The 18346-nt window shown below is 44.5% G+C and overlaps 1 protein-coding gene across 3 annotated transcripts in view; it reads right to left on the bottom strand.

Annotated features, from left to right (window-relative positions):
- ARAP3 (ArfGAP with RhoGAP domain, ankyrin repeat and PH domain 3) overlaps nucleotides 1-18346 on the bottom strand; it is a 541910-nt gene that overhangs the window by 35914 nt on the left and 487650 nt on the right. For all 3 annotated transcript variants that reach the window (XM_086931355.1, XM_086931357.1, XM_086931356.1), the window contains exon 26: nucleotides 4527-4641. In XM_086931355.1, coding sequence (XP_086787481.1) covers nucleotides 4527-4641 — 115 coding nt within the window. The remainder of the gene's footprint in view (nucleotides 1-4526; nucleotides 4642-18346) is intronic.

Raw genomic sequence — 18346 nt, 5'->3', positions numbered from 1 at the left:
TCAAAGGGCTTGTCTCCAGGAACCTAACACTAGTCACCCAAAACTTCTTAGAGCCTTGGTAATGGAAGGAAAGAACTTTACAGAACCAGATGTAGGTGTAGCCTAGAAAATTCTCCCACTACCAAGGATGGCACCACGCATAAATATTGGACCCCCCACGCCACTCTTCAGTACGCTCCATGGCTTGTGGACATTATAGAAGGACTGCCTTGTCCCCCAAAGGACTGCCCTGCTGCTTGAGGCCTGTCCTGTTCCTCAGAGGACTGGACTGCTGCTACCAGAGTACTGTCCTGCTACCTAAGGCCTGCCTTATTTCCCAGAGGACTGCCCGGCTCTCAGAGAAGGAAGACTGGATCTGCTCCCTTCATCCCAGGCCAACCTGAGTGACTCCAAGGATATGTTGGCTGATCCTCCTGTTCTGAGCTACATGGACACAACAAGCTCCAGAGGCCTCCCCGCAACTGCCCAGCTGATCTGCTGCAACTGGACCTGCAATTAGGCCCACCTGAGCCCTGCTGGGCTCTCTTAATGTGAGTCCCTGATCCCCAAGAGGTGCCTCGCCAGGTCCTGCACCCTTGGCTGGCAGCAGAGTGCACTCCACTTCAAGAAAAATATGAAATAGTGAAGTTTGGGCTGCTCGCGGGGCCCAACCTGCTCTTTAAGCCAAATGCTTCCTCCTTGCAGCCTCCTCCAACGTGAACGGAAAGCTGCATTCTGGACTTGAGCAGGTAACTCTTCAGCTGGACTAACCTGGTCCTCATACCCGGCCTGCTCTCCATTGCAGTCAGCCTGAACTTGTGACTTTTCCCCGGTCTAGTGCATACAGAAAACTATAAGTGGCACTTTCTGCTTCTTGGAGCTATTTTTATTTTAAAAATAAGTTTGCATATTTCCGGTTTTACTGATTGGATTTTGCCATTCTGGTATAATTTTCCTTATTAAAATGTATGCTATTTTTCTAAATTAGTTTGAGATTTTTGTTGTGTTGTGTTTTTACTTTATTACTGTTTGTGGGCTGTATAAATACTTTACACTTTGTCTCTAAATTAAGCCTGATTGCTTTGTGCCAAGCTGCCAGAGATTTAAGCACAGGGTATGTTTTGTTTTACTTTTGTTAGTCACCCCATCAAGGATTGTAGTTGTTGCCTAATAGGCAAAAGACTCTTATACATCAGGCCCCTCGTTATGGGAATACAGTGAAACTAAGGTGTATAGAGCTCTGCAGAAACTATAGCCCATTGTGATAACAATACATGCCACTATAGGAAGACTATGGGGAAGAATAATAGAGGGGGAATGTGTTGCCATGGTTTGGACTCTGATATGAGACGGGCCTCCAAGATCCTTCTTGGGGAAGTCAAAGTCATGTGTGCTGGTCTAACATCGGTAAGTGGCCTACTGGATTGGTAATCATCAAGTTATCACCTGAGCCTAGAAACAACAGGATTCTTGGCAGGGAACAGATCGGATTATGCAAACCACTCTCCTAAAGCACAGATTGTCCTGGAGGAGAATAACAACATTTTTCTACTGAGTGGGTGAGCCTAAAACGTGAAAGGCATTACATAATTGATAGGAAATGTAAGAATGGGTTGGAAGTACCTTTTCTTTGTTTAAGAGGACAGCACTATTCCTGCAGAATGCTAGGGCTGCTAAATACTAGGACTGTTCTGTGCTGATTCTTCTTCATCCCTATTTTTTCCATTACCCTACACTTTCTGTATTGTTATCTCACTTCTCACTCTTTCAGGATCTCTTTCTTCCCTCCTTTCTTTCTTGGTCACTGTATTCCAGTCTTTCTCTTTCTTTCCTCCCTTTTCTGTATGTCACCCTCTTCCTCTGGATCAAAGACTGATGATGGAAAATAAATCACAATCAACAAAAATGAGTGCTGGTGCCAGTGCTTAACTTATGAAAATAATAAGTGGGGAGAACCAACATTTTTCTTAGGAGCCCACCTCTTCTGATCCTGAATGCAGAGATTGCCAGATGCCAAGACTGCCTTGTCTTGACTCAATCTCATGCCTCTTCTTTCCGCCACACTACACTTCCTGTCACCTATCTAACTTTTGTATGTTGTTTTTCATCCCTCCATGTCACTGTTCTCCTAATTTCTCCTCATTCCTTTTCCCTTTTATGCCTTTTTCTCTCGTTCTTGGTCAAAGTCTGCTGATGAAAAATAATCACTTGTTCCCTAAAATGCCGTCCTGATGCCCACCACCTGCAACTGCTAGCACAAATGAAGCATTGGTTAGTCCCCACCACCAGCACACACAGGAACAAACAATGCCAAATTGCCGTCCCCCGCATCCGAAGAGCGACAACAGGAGGAAGGTCCTTCTCCTACCTGGCCGCCAAGACCTGGAACTCCCTCCCGTCCGACCTGCGCCTGACCCAAGACCACCTCTCCTTCAGGAAGAAGCTCAAGACCTGGCTGTTCGAGCAGTAGCAGCACCCCCCCTCGCCCCCCCAAGCGCCTTGAGACCCTCCGGGTAAGTAGTGCGCTCTATAAATGTCTTTGATTGATTGATTGATTGATAGCTCACCACTGTCAATCACCAGGAAGAACTGCAAATATGACTATGTCATGTGTCTGCCTCTGTCTGTTACCGGGGACGTAAACATAATATTCAAGGGTATCTCCAACAGTACTTGGGTTCATCACACCTTTTTGTGTCCTGTTGGGAGAGCTTGTTCAGAGGGCCTGATACTTTTAACCTATGGTACAGACATCTGTTTGTGCTCTGTTGACTTTTTAGCGATGTTCAGGATACACCCTAACAGCCCCATAGCATTTCTTAACTCTTTACAGAGCAGATTCACATTTTTAACTCTCCCACATTGAAACAATACAACAGCCTACAAATATATTGGACTGCTCCTGCAATCAGCCTGATGCTGTGATAAAACAAAGCAGGACCTTCCATCTGCCCTTCTCTCGAACAATGCTCATTTCTGTGTTTTATGAAGGCAGTGCCACAGTCTCTGCCTCTCACGGTTGAAAAATATTAAAATTTTACAGACTACAAATATGGTGATAACCTATTCTCAAACATGAAGGGGTCCCCAAGGGAACCCTTTCCCTTCATGAAAGTGTCAAGGACATTTTTTTAAAGTAGGCAGTGCTCCTGTTGACCAGTGCCTAGTCTCAAAAAATGTTACTTAATCGTTTCATTTTTTAACATAAAACGAGTTGCAATAAAAAACAAAAATGTTTATTGAAAAGCAGTCAGAAACATGGTGGCCTGCTCACCTCAGCAGGCCACCATCCCTATGATGGCTGGGTTTTAATAGCAATTTGTGACCTGCCTCTTTAATTTTTATGAGGTAGGTCAAATTGCGACCCACTGGGAATCTTTATTTTGCAAACTGACCTACTAGTACGTAGGTTGGCTTGCAAAATAGCACAATGGTGGCGAAAATACTGGTTTGCTAACGTGTTTTGCGTCCAGTGGTTTGAACATCTAGCCCAGAGGCATTTTATGGTGTGACTACTAACTTCAACTTTAACCTTTCTCGTCTTATGGTGCCCTCTCTGGTTTTAATACTACAAACGTGTTCTAAGGAGATCTTTAAAAAGACGGGTCACAACTATAAAAGCTGCACTTAGTCACCTTAGAATGCATGTCCCAATAACAACCAGTACATTTCATTTAGAGAGTGCTGTGGCAGTTTTTAAAAGTTATTTTCGGGCACACCTGGGCTTATTTAAGCCATTTTAGGAAGTATCTGCTTTAGTGCTGACGTTTGGAATATTACTGTGGAATCTGGAAAATCTCAAGAAATTCAAGCGGAACACTTCAGTTTTTTCTTACGCGAGAACAGGCAAGCCAACAGACCCGATTCAGGTGGGAGACTGCGATCTTTTAAGCCAATAACGGCTTTATTTTGGCTGTCGAAACCTGCAATTGCCTCGGTTTAAATAGAAGTCAATGGGGGAAACACAGTCTCTCGATTTATATATATATATATATATATATATATATATATATATATATATATATATTTTTTATATCTCTCACTTATCTCTTCTACATGTTGGCATGTATGCGAGAATGAATACTGGCTTCGAATATGTTTCTGTGTGTGGTTTGTTATCACAATATTGTAGGCCCTATCCCATTTCCATATCGCTACGTGCGCGTGGTACTGGTTTCCAGTTAAAGAGCTCCCTTCCTCTTTCTAATCGACCACAGTGTTGCAGATACTGCTCTGAAGCGGCCTGCTTCCGTCACGCGACACTTCGGAGATCAAGGATAAGATAGACCGACAAGCCTGCTCTTGGTTGTTGAAACTGGTTGTTATGCTATCACGCTTTTTTTCTGGTTCTAGTCCACACTAAACACACCAATGCAGTGAAATTGCACTGTTCCATTTAAATTGCATTTCGTTGGCAAATGTACAATCAGTGTTCATGGTGCCCAAGTTTTTGGGAAAACGTATAGCAGGAAGTAAATAAGCACATGAAAAATCCGTTTTTTTTGCACAAGCAGCCCATATCCACAAGAGTACGCCCATCAACTAACCGAGCTCTCCATTCTCAATTGCTTCAAATGTTAGCCAAATATCCAAGCTTGACGCCACATTTCGCATGTCCAGCACCTGATTGGTCAGTTCTTCTGCTGACATAGCAGGGGAGACCTGCATGTAAAGAAGAAAAAGAAATCAGAGAAATAGCAGTGAAGTGTTAAGACTGGGAAAAATTACACAATCTAATAACAAACATCGGAAATGAAAATAGGTCAGGCATATAGCAAAGTGCCTCTTGAGTCACCTGTGAGTTTAGGCACTGTTGTAAAGTGACCCCTTATTGAGTGGCCATCGCATGTATTTCATTTGTTTGGGTACTGGCCTGCTGGTAATCTTGAGCTCCAACTTTGGGAAACTGCTAATCAGTGCCCTGTGTGAGTACTCTTGAAAACATGTGAAAAGTAGCTTAAAACCAGAGTAGCACATTTACCTTTCCTATAAAGCCATAATATCTGGAGCAGAAATACACCCATACATGGAAATGTATATGACACTTGTGGACTGCAGAACCTATTGTGCCATCGACTAAAGTGACAGTGAAAACACGGCTTCTGGCCTGCTCTGTGTAGCCCCACAACAGCAGTAGCTTGAACCCTGCTACCCAGACACGACAAACTTTTTTGACTGGGAACAAAATCTGATTTTAAGTACTAAATAAGACACTCCAGAGCACACCTTTCTGCCCACATTAGGGTGAATAATATTTGAGTGGAACATGTGACATTAGTAATGGCATGTTCCCCCAGTGACTAGGCCCAAAACATCATTGTAACTGGTCAGGCTGGGACTGGTACATAGGAAAGGTCAAAGTATAGATTTAATCTTAAATCTGGAACATGTGACCTGAACCAGCCACAGACTCCGTTCAAATAATTATTCTGTATTTAATTAAAAAAAATCTATCTAATGGTGAATTTGGAATTTTTATAAGAAATCTTGGAAATGTAACTTTAAAAAAGTTACCATTACCCCACCTGAAGCTGAGGGAGACCAACTTGAACTAGCTTTCCAGCAATTGCCCAACCTTTACTTGCCTTGAATTGGGTATGAAATAGGTGTGAAAACAGCATCCAGACCGGAGGCAATGGCCTGGAAGTATGGATATATTTTCTTTCACTAGCATGAAGACCAGGGTGGGGTGGCACACAAACTTAAGCAATTGAAAATGGACCTACCCTGTCACAAGCAAATGGTTGGTGACATCTGGAAATCCCCAGCCTTTGTCCCCATAATCAGGCTCTCATCAGGCCTAGGGAGTCGAAAGCTACCCCCACAACCAGGTTTAAGTGACCACAGAGGAGGAGGCTGCTTATTACCCTGGCTACACAGGATCAGTACAAGGGGAAAAGGGTTTTCCCTTCTTGAATTTTGAGAGTGAGGAGTAGTGGGGGATTGTTTGCAGCAGAGTAAACAGCAACTACCGAAAAAGTGGCTATGGTAGCCTCTGGGAAGTTTTACACCATTGGTAATGGAGTGCCCACGTGTTACTCATGCCCTATAGATCCCGCCAGATATAAATGTAGCATCCCCAGGAACCCTCCTCAGAACACTTTCTGGAACTGCGGAAGATCGAACAAATGCAAAAAATAAACATCCCTTTCAGCTAGTCACAGTAAGCTAGAAAAATTGAGCAGAAGAAAGAAAAGCAACATTTTATTTTCATTGCTTAAAACAGCAGCTCTGTGAGCTGACTTGCCTTTCACATCAGCTGCTGACTCTGACAGCAGGCATCGTGATGTTAGAGTTCGACTATAATAACTTATTACAATTGAGCTTTGACGTATTTTCTTTATAATCGATAACTGGGTGCGTCACAAGTAATTGATTATAAAGAAATGAGACCAGGGATTGCATAGTATTATAATCTACTTTCCTACAGGCACACGATACCTCATCACAGATGCACTCTGTCACTCATCTTCATGTATCCACTCATTTACTCATGTCGCACTGGCAAGCTATCTTGGAATTGAAGTGTGCATAGAGTTTCATTGTTGTACAGATCCAAGATGGCCATGATAATTCTTTTAAATGTGGCCATGGCAACAACGTGATGCAGGGAAGGCCTGTTGAGTGCCCTTCCTGATTACTTGAGAAAGGGCGAGTCCTCCCAATGATTCCACCCTGTCCTGAATAATATACGTTAAAGGTGTTGGGTGTCTTCTTTAGAGTCCCAGTTAGCAAAAAAAATCACAAAGGATAAAAAACCTTTTTGACAATCTAGTAACTTGGATGGAGATAAAGTTAGCGCTAGAGTAACAAGCAATGCATCAAGTTCCTAATGGCACGAAAAACCATAAGCAAGCCGGGCAAACCCAGGAGAAGATTCCAGAAAAATGTTGCAACTGCTAGAAGCAAAATACATGGATGAAAATAGTAGCAGTGGGCAAATATCTTGGTGATAAAATCAGAACAAATTCTTTGCCACGCATCATCTCATTATAGTCTCCTTTAATTATGCTTCAAACAGGAATTGACATAATCGGAAAGGCACCTACTACATCTTGGATTGGCGCCTCAGATAACTTCCTATAGATAGACCGCTATCTTGGAAAAGGCTGCTTTAAAGTTTTGACTACACCTCTTTCAGAAACTCAAGATGTTCCTTGAATAAATGAAGCAGCAGCTCAGGTGTGACTCCTTCAAGCTGCGCAGACCAGAGGCGCAACAAACAACCCCGCAGCCCCTGCGGTGTGAGGGGGAAGTCTTCTCTACATAGAGGGAACCACATCAGCATGTCTGTGCAGCGTCTCTCTAAAGCAGCCGCAGTGTGCAGCATACATCACGCAGACCAGGACTGAAAATAAACAAAATAACGTATTTGTTTCTCTTCAGTCTGAGCCTGCCAGGCATCTTACATGAGTGGGTGAGGCCCCATGAAAGAAACATGCTCGGCAGAACACTGCTCCTTTAACCCGTTCGGTGCTCGCGTCGGCCATCGGCCGTCGCGAGCACTGCCTCACTGGTGCTGCGCACGTCCGTTGGCCGATACAGCCCGCCCACTCTTTAATTCTCCCACACTGCAGGAGAACTTGCGACGCGGTTAAGAGGGGAAGAGGCAGCACAGAAATTACTGCGGCAGAGTTATGTTAGCCACCTTTCCCAGAGAATGCCAGCTCTCTCTTTTCATGTTTTAAGATTCTTCAAAGGCCTGCATATGATTCTTAAGTAGAACTTTATATGAAATAATCTGTATTCATTTTAATATTGTCTTTCTGTTTTTGTTTACTTAAGTTATTCATCAGGGGCCATTAGGGCAGTTGAAAACACTTTTTTGTGTTTTCTTCTTACATTTACTTTTAAAGGTATGTATTGATATGGAAAACAAATAGCAGCCAGAACCTTAAATGCTAGTCATTTCAAGCGATTTCCTTGGCTATTAAAAGCTCTGGTTAGAACCCCAGAGTTGTTGTTTCTCTTTGGCATGCTTTGAATAAGGTATCATTCCAAAGTTAACAAGCATTGGAAATGCAACAGGTCTCGCATTAGGAAAGTTTGAGCTATTGTTATTGTAAATGACACTTTTTTAATGTATGTGTTGGTTTTGAAAGTAGCAAAATTAATAGCTTTGTCAGTTACAATGTCAATAGTTTTAACTTTTGCAAATGTGACACCTATAGCATTTGTAATGCAATGTGTGTTGTATTTACGTGACTTAGATGTATTGATATTACAAATAACAATGGCTTTTAATTTTGTAAATAATTAATACTTAAATAAAAGTTATTGTAATTTATAATGGCAATAGCTTAAAAGTTTGTAAATAACTTTTGTGAAGATTATGTTCAGTGTATGTTATTGTGACGAAAATCCAAGAACATTGCATTTGCACCTACAAACACACAGAGCCACACACATATAGATGTGGTGGTGGTGGATCTGGGGGATATGGTGGTGGTGGAGATGGTGGATGTGGTGGTGATGGTGGTGGATGTGGGGGTGGATGTGGTGGTGGATGTGGGGGTGGTGGAGGTGGTGGATGTGGTGGTGGTGGTGGATGTGGTGGTGGTGGTGGATGTGGTGGTGGTGGTGGATGTGGTGTTGGTGGATGCGGTGGATGCGGTGGTGGTGGTGGATGTGGTGGTGGTGGATGCGGTGGTGGTGGATGCGGTGGTGGTGGAAGTGGTGTTGGATGTGTTGGATGTGGTGGTGGATGTGGTGGTGGATGTGGTGGTGGATGTGGATGTGGTGGTGGATGTGGTGGTGGTGGTGGATGTGGTGGATGCGGTGGATGTGGATGTGGTGGATGTGGTGGTGGTGGATGCGGTGTATGTGGATGTGGTGGTGGATGTGGTGGTGGATGTGGTGGTGGATGTGGAGGTGGATGTCATGGTGGATGTGGAGGTGGTGGTGATGGTGGATGTGGTGGTGGATGCGGTGGATGTGGTGGTGGAGAATGTGGCGGTGGTGGATGCGGTGGTGGTGGATGCGGTGGATGTGGTGGATGTGGTGGTGGATGTGGCGGTGGATGTCATGGTGGATGTGCAGGTGATGGTGGATGTGGTGGTGGATGTGGTGGTGGATGTGGTAGTGGTGGATGCGGTGGTGATGGTGGATGCAGTGGTGGTGGATGGGGTGGTGGTGGATGGGGTGGTGGATGTAGTGGTGGTGGATGTGGTGGTGGTGGGTGTGGTTAAAGTGTTGGTGGATGTGGTGGTGGATGTGGTGGTGGATGTGGTGGTGGATGTGGTGGTGGTGGATGCGGTGGTGGTGGATGCGGTGGATGTGGTGGATGTGGTGGTGGATGTGGCTATGGATGTCATGGTGGATGTGCAGGTGATGGTGGATGTGGTGGTGGATGTGGTGGTGGTGGATGCGGTGGTGATGGTGGATGCAGTGGTGGTGGATGGGGTGGTGGTGGATGGGGTGGTGGATGTAGTGGTGGTGGATGTGGTGGTGGTGGGTGTGGTTAAAGTGTTGGCGGATGTGGTGGTGGATGTGGTGGTGGATGTGGTGGAGGTGGATGCGGTGGTGGATGTGGTGGTGGTGGTGGATGTGGTGTTGGTGGATGCGGTGGTGGTGGTGGTGGTGGATGTGGTGGTGGTGGAGCTAGAGGGAGTAAGATAGAGAGAGAGGGAGCTAGAGGGAGCAAGGGAGACAGACTATTGGCATTGCAAATGTAGACCTCTAACCACTTATCAATAATGTAGGACAGTGGAAATACACACTTAAAGCCCACTAAGATCAGAAACCGCTAGGAAATATGCTAAAATTAACAGCGCGTATTGAAATAATAGGAACATTGAAATATTTATCTTCACGAGTATAACTACAACTGATGGTATTCACGTTACTAACACGTCATGGCCAGTATCAGAAGAACACTGATTAATAAATGAATCCTTATGCTGCAATAGATCAATAGGTTGTTTGCATACTGGAGTTATGTTGTCAGTCGAGTTATTAAGAAAGGTGAAGCTAGACACATTTGCACTTTTTTTAAAAATTAAGTGCTTTTAGGAGGAATAAGACGAGTGGGATGGAGGTGTAAAGGCGCAACATTTATTTTGAACATTCTACACAGAAGTCATCAAAGTCCGTTTGTGAAGGGAACGTTTGCCAGCAGCGTGGTTTCTTTGCACTGACAAACTCATTTTAAACCGGCCTCAAGAGATCTTGTTTACAGTGACAAAATCCCGAGTGTTGGGAATAATGCTATGAGTATAGGACAATCATTTAACAAGTCAGACATAATGAGAAAGGGGCAAGGAGAGGAAAAGGATATACACGGCTGCAGCCTTCCTACCACAAGCTTCTCCCAGCGTGCACTCTGTAGCAGGCCATGCAGTGAATAATTAGGGGAGGAGATGTGCCGGCCTGAGTCAGAGCGCACGCTGAGAAGCGTGTAGAACCGGTTTGGTGAAAACAAGAGAAATCTGTGGGCAAGAAACTTGTGTGTGCCTATTTGTACGTTTAAATTTCAAGTCACTTCTGTGGTATTTTTAATAGATCTTGCCGTGTGTATTTGATAAAACAACAGAGGACAGACGTACATAAAAAACCTTAGATGTTCTCTAGAAGTCTGACAAGTTGCTGATTTTGTGTTAATTGAACTTAGTTGATCGACTTGGCCCACTGTTATTCATGATTGTTTCTCCCTTTGCTTAAAAACAGATCACAAGTCAGTAATGTACTTTTCAATTATTTCATCGGAAAATGTAAGTCCGAATGAATGTAGTATTAGCACGTTTAATGGTCTGTGTGCCAAAGGATTAACTAAAGAATTGTTAACGGAAAGAAGCCTGTTTTCAAAGTGCCAACTTTTTTCGTACTGAGTTATTTCAGATTTTTCCATTTAGAAGCACTAACATATTGTGGAACTGCTACACAATTGAATTGTTTCTCAATAGCTCAGAAGGTCGAAAGCTGAGTTGGCCTTTCCAGGTTTTGAATATGTGGTCCGCAGCATGCACACACGTCAGCAGTGAGCATGTTACTAAGCTAATTTCCCTGCATAAATCATCCATATGCATTTCTTAAGCAGATGTTACCCTGCAGCTTTATTCCTCATGTTAGGACCCTGTTTTTAAAAAGGTGAAGCAACAATTGCCTACAGTGACAAAATCCCGAGTGTTGGGAATAATGCTATGAATGTGTGAGAGGTGTGGGAGGGAAGGCAGAGAAGGGGAGGGGGGAGGAGAAATGCGACACGGCGGGCAGGGGAGGGGGCGGAGCGGGGAGAGGGTGTGAAAGCAGCAGGGGCCTGGAGTGCGGCTGAGGGAACAGACGGCGATTTGGTGATGTGCACGAGCATTTTAGGTCAATGCCCTTGCGCATTGACCTAAAAGCCACGGGCACAGCACCAAATCGCCCAGTTAGTTAAAGTTTGTTTAAAGCCCTATATCCTCGCAAGCTCGATGCGTGCGCATCGAGTAGCGAGACCTAAAAACAACATGTAATACATATAGTGTAAAAAGAATTGACTAATATAGACCAATAAAAGCACAACATTGAAAAAAGAAAGTGGCCAGCTTTACTTAAAAATTTCCAAGCACTTTGTTTTTTTTTTAAAGCAAAGTAGCCTACAAAGCAGACTGCCATTGTGTTACATAAAAAGATTCAGTGAATACAATATTAAATAGCCATTTGAAGTTGCAGTATTGTAAAACAGAGATTGCAACCTCTCTCTTGTCAGATGTTTCTTTTTTTGCAAGCTGATTCTTGCTAGTTTGCTTTTTCCATTATAGACAGAACTGCAAGTATCAGAATGCAATGTATCAACGATTCACACCTGAAATGGAAAAATGTGAGGTCACTGTGTAGGACTAATGGATGTTTTCTTGCACAGCATTAACGCCTTTTCCTTCATTGTTTCCACAAAGTATGTTTGTGTTTTGATACTGGAATAACAGGAATGCTCAGCAGCATTGCAATTTTAGTTTACAAACTAAACTCCTTCTCTCATTAATAACTAGGCAGACAGTGATACCAAAGCATAGTCGATGGGCCTGCGAGGAAGGGGACACAGCATATGATTTTATTGAGCAGATGCTGATAATGGCAGGCAGCTGTAAGGGAATTATTGCTTAAAGTGGAGTCTGAAAGGCTTTACTGAATTGCAGAATGGGTTTAGTGCACATTAAAACGTCATTTTAGGGATGCAGACCCTATGCATTTGGGAATCGCAGGGACTGGGAATCCCAAATCTTTTGGTTTTTAGGTTCTCTGTAAGGTAAAGAATTCATTTATATTCAAGTGGTATATTGCGGTTAAAGATGTAATGTGTTTTAAATTTGATTTTTTTAAATCGTTTTTCACTAAAATATTTACTTTTCAGTTTTGTGTACCTGAAAACAAAATACAAATAGAATAAGTAGAAGTTAGGTCTGCTGCTTTCATTATGGGCATCCCATTTCTAGACTATAATTTATCCCACAAATCTATATATTTACTTGATTTATTGGAGTGGGGAGACTAGTGGGGAAGGGGCATTAGCTTATCTTGCAGGGGGGGGACACCTCAAGTGTTGTTACACCACTGGAGCAGACTTGTGAAGTCCTGTTGCCCCCTTCCTGGTGTTCTCTGGACATGGCTTACGGAAAAATCCTCACAAATAACGGCGAGTCAGGACACGCTAGAGCAATTCAGTCGACAAGGGCACCACCCATGACATGAGTGTGGCATCTATAAACATCCTGATGACCAGCTGTGGAACGCTGTTTCTTCCTGTGAGCACAATTGGCATCTGATAAGCGCTTGACATTGTTCTCATCATAGATCTCTGCAGAGATATAATGGGGAACCATCTTGCTTTCTTGCTTCAGTAAAGCAATAATATACAATGGACAGTACCATTCCAATTTTGCCACACAGGATGTGGTGTAATACCTATGCAATGAGGGTCAATCGGTCTGCTGCTGCTACCTAGGAGCTGCAGAAGGCTATAAAACATTACATTACAAAAAAGAAAATAAATTAACAGGAACCAAAAAATGTGAAAATTAATAACAAAAAGAAAGGCCAGTCAGCAGACATTGAATGCGCTCACTTTCAGGCAGATGTGCACATATGGTGATGCAAAATGGATTACTCACAGGGCAAAAGAGTCAATAGCTGAATAGTGCCATGCTGTATCCTGTCATAGGCAGAAGAAGAATGTGAAGGATACTCAATAAAAGCAATGGCAGAAAAGGACTGTCTTATGAACCTAAGTATATATATATGTATGAATATATGCATTTTTTAAAATGCATTTGGATAATACAAATAAACCAGTTAGACTAATAGAAGGGTCTTGAAGGACTGGGTTCTTTTGGTCCCAGCGGTGCCAGGGCACAACACCTGAAACCTTCGTGGGTAACCTGTTCCGGCGTACAAGTCACAGAGACACGGGACACTTCCTTCGGCGTCAAAGAGTCAAGGTTTATTTACTGCAGGGAACACAGAAGTCACAGGAAGTACACCGAGTGTAGTTCGGGGAGACTGCTTCAAATTGGTTATGTGGATCGCTCCTTTTATACAGTTTTTACCCATAGGCTAACATTGAACACAAAGGTTTACAACTCAGTTCCCACATCTAGCTCCCAGAGGGGTCATTTTGATCGCTTTCAAACATGCAAGGTCCGGAACATAAGTGCGGAAGTATTTGGCGGTTCCCAACTGTAAAAACCCATCTTCCCACCATTAGCAAATTCCAATCAGCAATCAAGTAGATCGAAACAAGAACGAAGACAGGTGCAGAGGAAGACGGAGACAGTGGGGAGATCGGAAAGGGTGTAAAAGGGGAGGTATCGGGAGAACGAGATACAGGCATCAAAGGGACGTGCCTAATGAGATGCACGGCTGAGACAATAAGTCCGTGCGGCAAGATGAGCCTCGAGCGGCGCCACCTGCCTTGCAGTAGCAACCCCCTCGTCATAAAGACACTTTCAAAGGACATGTGTCTTCCGCAAATATCTTGGGAGTCCCAGGGTCGCGAAGCGGACAGCGTCCGTTCGCTGACTACTTGAGGGCAAGAGACAAAATGGATGCCGTATCTAAGATGGAACCCGTGGGTACAGATGAAAAAGCCCACGTAACAAACGAACGGTTTAAGTTAGCACAGCGAAACTGCGCACACTTGCTAAACTCGTCATTTGCGGTTCATAGATACCAGACTCGACCATATTCGTGCGAGTCGAAAACACCACTTACAATTGTCACGGAACCTCAGACGCTCCTTTTGCCCTCATGTAGGCAAGCACTAGTCGGAATCATATTCAATATTCATCAGACCATCAAGATGTCGCTGTAGCATAGCCTTGTCCAACCGAGTCCCCTTGGTAACAGGTGGTTGTCTCATACACGTTGTAGCACAGAGGCCACATAAGGCAGGACCACACTGCACACAAAGGCAACACGTGAACAGGAACACTACCACAACTCCGATGATCATCAGAATCTTCCAACCCCATGTCGACAGCAGGCCCCAAAACCAACCAAGTAGCGTCCAATCCCCTACATCCACGTGTATGGATTCGGAGATCTTATGCAACTTCGAGATGGCTTGATAGACAGTAGGAGCATTATCAGGTATAAAAATGCAACAGCTCGAATGGATCACTTTACATACCCCACCGCGATCTGCCAAGACGACATCTAAAACCATACGGTTTTGTAACGTCATAAGTCTCTCCGCCTGAAGTTCTGTGGTGATATTACCAAGGGCACTGGCAGTAACATTAGCTGTCGATTCTACCACTCGAGTCAAATGTCTCAGGTTCCTACTATTAACCATAGGTCCCCAAAACGGGAGGAAACCCTTGAAAAAGTCTCCTGCCTCTTGACCGGCAGTATCCTCTTCGCTAATTACGCCTCGTACAACTCTAGTCTTATGATAATCGGCATCTACAGTGAACGTCGGAGGCAACAGATTTGCAACAAAACATGAGCCCATGAAGTCTAAGGGCAACCATGTGTATGCACGATCATGACAGATGAAGTACGTACCCTTGGCAGCCAGAAACACAGGGGTCGGGGACATTGGCAGAACGTAACTTTCAATGCAAGCACTTACTCCAAGTGAGGCTTGCGAACCACGACCCACAAGACAAAGATTGCCAGTGTGGGGTACGACCCATATTGGAGGCGAGCTTTTAAGCTGTTTTTCATTAGCGAACATACTATATTCCCCTCTACTCAGGACCCTATAGGCTTGTACCTCTTCCTTAGGGATGAGAAAAGCATCATGGATCTCATCTTCCATATCCTCTATTGCCATAGATAGCACCCACTGATACGAGGTAGGACCAGGTTTGGGGGAACGTTGTTCTGGAGTGGGGTGGAAACCTAGTGCGCTTCGAAGCATTGTTTGGTATGCTCGAGCTGACCCTTGGGAACTGTACGGTAACACCAGATATGGAATTCCCTTACCCGTAGTATGTGGCATCAACCCACACACCCAACAATTAGTAGTGTTAACCACTAACTGATGCTGATGGAGGAGCTGGATAAAGGAATTGTTGCGGAATTCTACACGTCTAGCCTGTTCGTGTTCCGGTAAAATGTGAAAGGAATGGGGAGAAGCAGTAGTAGCAGTAAAGGTAAGATTAGGGTAAGGAGTAGGAGTAGGGGTAGGAAGTAAAAAGTAAGACATAGCGTAATACACCCCACCCGCCAAGAATGCAGAAGCAGTTAAAAACAATACAAACAATTGGAATACAAAACATTTAGTACGACTGAGTTTCCGCAGTTTGACTCTATATGCCTGAGCTCCTTCCAAATCGTTCAGCTTCGAAAATGCCATTTCCCTACGACCGTCCGCAACGTTTCTTGACGCACTTCGTTCTGTGCAGCAATGGTCAATTCCCAGGAGTTCCTAGGAACCGACGGCCTTTAACCTAGCGTCAAGACCTACTGTCCAGAAGGAAGTACGCGCGCGGCCCTACGGCCCTCAATACACAATATGTATTTATTTAGCACAATAATTCAGCTGTGGAAGAAAAAAGATTCAAGGAAGAAGCTTAATATATATACAAACAGGTTTCAATGATACGAATGTTCAAGGTTGATCAGGGGAAACGAAGATATTGCAGATATCAATTTCAGCAAAGCAAGAAAAACTTTATTGGTCCTTAGTGTGAGAACGCAAAGAATATCGATGTTTCCCGGGACGTGTCTGCTCGTCGAACAAAGGATCCGTTGAAGAGACAGCGTCCTGCTGATCAGTTTGTTGATTTGGTCTTGAGTCTTTTGCTGACAATGTTCCAACAGTGGCTTTCTGCTGCGCTGAGTGTTCACCAACAAGCCGTGCGTCGCTAAAAGGTACAAACGCCGGCAATGTCTCTGCTTCTGTTGACGCAATGCCTTTCCTTACCCACGGATCTGCCGGCAAAGGAATAGGGACTCGTTTGCAATGGGTAGCATGTACCCAATTCTTCCGCCCCTCAAGACGAACGGCAGTCCTCGTGGCCAGGAGCACCTGGAAAGGTCCAACAAAGCGGGGGTCCAGATTCTTCTTGCGTGAGAAGTTCCGGGTGACTACCCAATCACCGGGCTGGAGCTGGTGGCCTGGACCCTCCGTCTGCGTCGGCAAGGCGTCGTAAACCTGTTGATGAATTAACCTCAGTTTAGCAGTCAAGTCATGTAAGTAATCAATCAACATCGGATACTCAAGATCAACGAATATACCTGGCCTAGGAACCCCCCACACATTCGCAGGACGGCCGAACACTATTTCATAGGGACTAAGCCCTATTCGGGAGTGTACAGTCGCCCTAGTTGACAGTAATGCTAGAGGCAAAGCGTCAGGCCACGAAAGTCCAGTCGTAGCCTGAATCTTCGCTAGCTTTAGTTTAAGGGTACCATTGTACCCTTCAACCAATCCAGCTGACTGGGGATGATTGGCGCTATGGAATTTTTGATTAATTCCAAGGCCCTTACACACACTCTTCATCACACTTCCAACAAACTCACTTCCATTATCTGACCACACGACTCTAGGCATTCCATACCGAGGGAAGTATTCCTTCAGTAGGATTTTCGCAGTAGACAAAGCAGTATTATCTTTGAGGGGATAGGCCTCGATCCATCGGGAGAATGCGCAAACCACAACCAAAACATATTTCAAGTTATTGCATCGCTCCATATGGATGAAGTCCAATTGAATCACCTCAAAGGGATACGAAGGAGGAGCAAAACTGCCAGGGGGAGTTGGGGTTCCTTTGCCAGGGTTGTACATTATACACACCATACAATTCTTCACCAGACGTTCAGCACACTTTATAATGCCATCATTCTTCCACACAGGCGACAACAACTTGCAAATGCCTTTCGCGCTGATATGTGCTAACCCATGTGCCATTGTCACAACGGCCAGCACATACGCATCAGGCAACATCCATCTTTTCTGATCCGACAAATCAATCCAACAACCATTCACATCCAACTTTCCCGTACTTTCTTTCCACTTCATCTTCTCCGTCTCGGTGGCCTCATTCTGAATTGCTTTCACGCTCTCTATGGTATTCTCACACATACTTGATTCTGTAGGCCACCTAACCGAACTCATCACATACATTCGAGTGCTAAGGTTCCGGGCAGTCTCCTTAGCAATCTCATCTGCAAACGCATTACCACGACCAACATCATCCGTCACTTTACGATGCGCACTACACTTAACAATCGCAACTTGAGCAGGCAAAGTCAATGCATCCAAAAGATCATTCACAAGCTGGCCATGCTGTATTTTCGTACCGTGTGACGTGAAGAAACCACGCTCTCGCCACAACCGTCCAAAGCTATGTGCTACACCGAAAGCGTACTGGCTATCGGTGTACACATTCACACGTTTCCCTTTCGCTAATACACATGCTCTAGTAAGAGCAATCAGCTCTGCAGCTTGGGCAGAATTCTGATTCAACCTCGCAGTCTCAACAACAGTATTCAACGTCACAACAGCATAAGCAGTAGTCACATCACCATTCGGCAATTTAAAACATGACCCATCCACATACAGGGTGCCGTCAGGGTCTTCCAATGGGGTGTTTTTAAGGTCCACTCGACCTTTTGTTTCCTCTTCTGTACGCAAGTAGCAGTCATGTTCTGTTACTTGATCTGACTCTGCACTAATCGGTAACAAAGTTGCCGGATTTAGGACATTACAACGTTTTATTTGAATGTGGCTTGCCAAAAGCGTCAATTCGTACCCAGACAACCTCGCACTCGTCAAGTGCTGAGTTGTCGTTCGATTCAAAAGAGTGTCGACTGCATGCGGAACCATTACCGTAAGCATATTATCCATGACCAATCCTGCTGATTGTCGGATGGAGACCGCAGCTGCCGCAGTTGCTCTCAAACAACTCGGCAATGCTCTAGCTACTGGGTCTAAGGTCGAGGA

Source organism: Lissotriton vulgaris, chromosome 7 (genome assembly GCF_964263255.1).
Source record: "Lissotriton vulgaris chromosome 7, aLisVul1.2, whole genome shotgun sequence".
Lineage (NCBI taxonomy): Eukaryota > Metazoa > Chordata > Amphibia > Caudata > Salamandridae > Lissotriton > Lissotriton vulgaris.
Note: the sequence above shows the minus strand (reverse complement) of the source record. Positions and strands in the feature narration are given on the sequence as shown.